Source organism: Engraulis encrasicolus, chromosome 15 (genome assembly GCF_034702125.1).
Source record: "Engraulis encrasicolus isolate BLACKSEA-1 chromosome 15, IST_EnEncr_1.0, whole genome shotgun sequence".
Lineage (NCBI taxonomy): Eukaryota > Metazoa > Chordata > Actinopteri > Clupeiformes > Engraulidae > Engraulis > Engraulis encrasicolus.
In genome coordinates, this window is record NC_085871.1 from 24,906,807 (window position 1) to 24,911,806 (window position 5,000).

Below are 5,000 nucleotides of genomic sequence, written 5' to 3' on the forward strand. Positions count from 1 at the left end.
AGGGCCATCCCCTTCCCCACATCTCTCTCCCCATTTGCTTCCTGTTACTCCTTCACTGTCCTGTCATAAAAAATGAAGTAATAGAAAGACCAAAAAATATATATTTAAAAGGTTGGACCACCAACACAACATGCAGAAACTAAAAGAAATTATAAATTAATTGAACAATAAGTGAGTCTTGGGATTAGATCAAATCAAAACGATTACATTATAGCAATAGGTAATTTTTTGAATTGGCAAGGTTTAAGACCGCTTTTTCTGATGGTGTGGAATAATTTGTCTGATGTCTTGATGATGCAAGACAGTGTTGTGTCCAGGGCCTGATTAACACAGAGACTAGAGACAAGATATGGCTGCAGCATAGAGCCCCCCACCAGCCAGGAGCACCCAGATTGGTCAAAGGGGGGACATAATTTTCCTGAATTGCAGGTGCAGTGTTGAAAAATGTATCTCTTGTTAATACTCCTTTCAGTGGTTACCGTTTAGCTGCCTTCATTTATAGATCAGAATCATGACACTTAATATAATTTTGTCAAGCTTTTTTTTTTTTGCGGGGCCTATCACAAGTAGCCCTGGCGCCCTGGGCCATCTTACTCCAGGCCCTGCCTTTAGGTGTGTGTGTGTGTGTGTGTGTGTTTGTTAGCTAATAGCTTTTTTCCGGAGGGACATGGAACAGAGCTTCAGTATTTGGCAGGGTAGTGTTTGCTGCTGGAAGGTAGGAGTATTGTTGCGCTCTAGATGTTGCAAAAATTAACTAGGTGCGTGGACCCAAAAGAAGTAGAATATAAACGTAGGAGCAGGTTCGCACACTAAACAAGACACAAAGGTCAAGCACAAGGAGTTTTTTTTTATTTTTTTTTTTATTTTTTTTATTAGAGCAGGGTAGAGCAGACGTTTCAGGCTGTTGCCATCATCAGTGCTCTCAGTGCTCGCAATGAGCCCAACTACTGTGCAACAATTGAATAGTACCCACCAGGGTTGACAAGAGACAGGTGCAGTGGGAGGAGCTAATCAACAGGGCAAAATCCAATTATGCAATCAGGCAATTCAATGATGAACGTTTACAAACAAGTGAGTTCAGATAGACAGTATGTACAATGCAATTTTTTCAGATGACACATTTACAAGAAACAAGCAAGATTAAAGTCCTCATTCATCCCTTTTGGGGATAGGCAGCCAAGTTCATGAATCCAAAAGCATTCTCTCTGAAGCAGAGTTCTGTCCAGGTCCCCACCTCGCCTTTTAGGCAAGATTCTTTCGACCCCCCAAAACTTGAGGTCAGCAACAGAATGTCCGGCTTCTTGGAAGTGTCGGGCAACTGGTGACACCTCATCAGATCTCCTCACAGCACTCCTGTGTTCTAAGATTCTTGTACGTAAGGCCCTGGTGGTTTTACCCACATACAATAGTTGGCAAGGGCAGGTCAAGATATAAACCACATGAGTAGAGCGACATGTAATGAGCTGTTTGATTTTGTATGTCTTGTTTGTGTGTGGATGTGTGAATGTCTGAATTTTGAGATAGTGTGAACAAGAAGTGCAGCCCTTACAAGGGAAGTTACCCTGGGCATCGGAGAGAGTGCTGCGAGGGGGTGGTGTGGCAGTGTCAGCGTGAACCAACTTGTCTCTTAGATTAGGGTTCCTAGAAAAGACACAGAGAGGTGAATCCTGAAAGAGCCCATGCAGTTGATTGTCAGTTTGGATAATGTGCCAATGAGAGTTGATGATGTTTCTAATGTCGCTACTCAGAGGACTATATGTTAATTTAAGAATCAAACGATTTTGGTTTGGATTGGTGGTCTGAACAGACGGTTGTATTTCAGAGGCACGTACTTTGTTGAGGGCTGCATCAAGCCAGATGGCAGGGTATCCTCTAGAACTAAAATCTCTGTATAGGAGTTGGGCTTTGGCCTCAAAATCTCTTTTATCAGAGCAGATACGGTGTAGTCTAGTGAATTGGCTGAAGGGCAGTCCTCTCTTGAGAGAAGTTGGGTGGGCACTCGTGGCATGCAGCAGGCTGTTCCTCTCTGTGTCTTTTCTGTAAAGGGAAGACACAATTTTTCCATCAGTGAGAGAAATACAGGTATCAAGGAAATTGACAGATGTAGTGCTGACTGTGTGGGTGAACTTGATAGATGGTCTTAAACAGTTCATGTATAGAACAAAGAGTTCAAAGTCAGTTAGGGAACCCAAAAAGATGACAAAACAGTCATCAATGTACCTCTTAAACAGTACTAGTTTATCGGAGAAGGGATTGTTATTGAACACATACTGGTCCTCAAGGAAACCAAGATAGAGATTGGCATAGTCAGGGGCCATAGTGGCACCCATTGCTGTACCACTAGTCTGGAGGTAGTATTGTTGTTCAAACCTGAAATAGTTCTTAGTCAGCACTAGCTCAGCCATTTTAACAATGAAATCTGTAGTTAGTCCATCATCATCAATCCGGAGGTCAAGAAAGTGTTTCAGAGCAGACAAGCCATCAGTATGGGGGATATTAGTATACAATGAGGTTACATCCATTGTGGCAAGCAACACATTTTGACTTAGGTGGCCAATCTCAGATAAGCATGCTAGGAAGTCAGACGTGTCTCGGAGGTAGCTCGGGAGCTTTGTGACTAAAGGTCTTAAGATGAAATCTACAAAGTTGGACAATGGTTCAGTCAGACTGTTGTTGCCTGCAACAATGGGGCGGCCTGGTGGGTTAGATAGACTTTTATGGACTTTGGGCAAAACATAGAAGACTGGTCTTGTTGGGGTACGATTGAACAGGTACTTAAACTCTTGTTCAGAGATAATGGAGGAGTCATGGGCATGCTGCAAGAAAGACTCAATTTCCTTTTGAAACTTACTCGTGGGGTCTGAGGGCAAAGGTCTGTAGTAGGTTAAGTCCTGTAGTTGTCTCAAGGCCTCTTGGTCATAGAGAGTTTTAGGCATAATAACTAGACCGCCCCCTTTGTCTGCTGGCTTCACAACAATGTTTTTATCGCGACAAAGTTTGTCAAGAGCCTGTCTTTCAGATGATGTCAAATTGTTGTTGCTTTTTTTAGAATGAGATCTATCGAAGAGCTGTTCAACATCACGTTCAACAAGGCGACAAAAGGTGTCCAGTGATGGGTTGGGGGCAGGTGGGCAAAATGTACTTTGGGGTTTAAATTTGGCTCGCCCACATTTGTAAGAGGTTAGGGAAGATGTGGTATCTTTGTAGTAGCTTTTGAGTCTTAAATTCCGGAAAAATTTAAACAGTTCAATTTTGGTTGCGAAGGAGTCAGCAGGCTTACAGGGAACAAAACTCAGACCTTTGTTCAAAAGACTTACTTCATCTGGATGTAGGGGGCTGTCTGTGAGGTTGAAGATTAGGCTTTCTTTTTGCGGCTCTGCCTTTTCGGTGTTGGTTTGGCCTGGGATGGTCTTGGCGCCTCGTCGACCCCGCCGCGTCTTCTTGTAGGGTAAGATGTGGTGCTTTGAGAAGTGTCGGTGTCGCTGGAGATTCCTCCTAAAAAATCACTGTCCATGCTGGAGGCTGAAGTCAGTGCTGCACCATCTTCAAAGTGGACCCTACGACGTGGCCTGAAGGTTGTAGGCAGATTGATCCAGGGGTAGACTTTATCATCTCTGTAGTCTATGGTGTCTCTGCGAAATTTCCTAATCTTGATCTGTTGGAGGTCTTGCTTGTATTTTGTCAGCGATGCATCGAGAAGCTCAGTTTGCTGTGTGAGCACGGTTTCATCATGAGACTCGACGATGGAAGCTTTAACATCCTCAATGTTGTCTTTGATTTTGAGTAGCTCTTTCTGTGTAAACTCAACAACCAATAGAGTGAGATCTAGAGATGCTTTGTTCATAATCTCGGTCCACTTTTTGCAGAAGTCCAGATCCCCGCGGCCAATGGTGGGAGCCTTCTGGATGCGGAGCCCTCTAGGTATACGACTGGCTCTGTAGTACTCACTCAGGGTAGAACCGTGGAGATTGTAGCGGATCTCTTTTTCTTTGAGGTGTTTGTAGCGTTTCATAGATATCTCTAGGTCTTCTGGTTGTAGAGTATTTGTCTCATCTCTTGGAAATAAGATGTTTTCAGAATCTTCAGTGCTGAAGGTGAAAGTAGTTGCTTTGTAGTCAGTAAGTTGGTTGATCTCCTTGAAAGATGACATCTTCACCAGGAATTCAGGTGGAGCAGCAAACAATGAGAAGTCGTCAGAAGGTAGGAGTATTGTTGCGCTCTAGATGTTGCAAAAATTAACTAGGTGCGTGGACCCAAAAGAAGTAGAATATAAACGTAGGAGCAGGTTCGCACACTAAACAAGACACAAAGGTCAAGCACAAGGAGTTTTTTTTTTTATTAGAGCAGGGTAGAGCAGACGTTTCAGGCTGTTGCCATCATCAGTGCTCTCAGATGTCTTGATGATGCAAGACAGTGTTGTGTCCAGGGCCTGATTATAACACAGAGACTAGAGACAAGATATGGCTGCAGCATAGAGCCCCCCCACCAGCCAGGAGCACCCAGATTGGTCGGGGGGAAATAATTTTCCTGAATTGCAGGTGCAGTGTTGAAAAATGTATCTCTTGTTAATACTCCTTTCAGTGGTTATCGTTTAGCCGCCTTCATTTATTTCTCAGAATCATGACACTTTATATAATTTTGTCAAGCTATTTTTTTTCTGCCGGGCCTATCACAAGTAGTCCTGGCGCCCTGGGCCATCTTACTCCAGGCCCTGCCTTTAGGTGTGTGTGTGTGTGTGTGTTAGCTAATAGCTTTTTTTCAGGAGGGACATGGAACAGAGCTTCAGTATTTGGCAGGGTAGTGTTTGCTGCTGACCTAGTCTTGTCAGCTGACCATGGGGATGTAACCCAATGCAACAAGTGGGTGTGTTGCCGCCCGTCTGGGAGCGAGGTGTGTGTGTGCGTGTGCCGGCTTCTTCTGCTGCTGTCTTTGTCCGGACCAGACCGGGAGGTGCAGGTGCTGCACCAACATGACAGGTGAGTTTAGTTACCTAATCTTGA

General features: G+C 44.1%; 1 protein-coding gene across 1 annotated transcript; it reads right to left on the reverse strand.

The window, feature by feature from the left end:
* Positions 1-1,878: 1,878 nt before the first annotated feature.
* Positions 1,879-4,099, reverse strand: LOC134464529 (uncharacterized). The gene is made up of 2 exons (XM_063217960.1): positions 3,318-4,099; positions 1,879-2,037 (listed from the first exon to the last, which is right to left on the reverse strand). The coding sequence occupies exon 1, from the start codon at positions 4,010-4,012 to the stop codon at positions 3,356-3,358; it is 657 nt and encodes a 218-aa protein (XP_063074030.1). The 5' UTR covers positions 4,013-4,099; the 3' UTR covers positions 1,879-2,037; positions 3,318-3,355.
* Between the last annotated feature and the right edge of the window lie 901 nt (positions 4,100-5,000).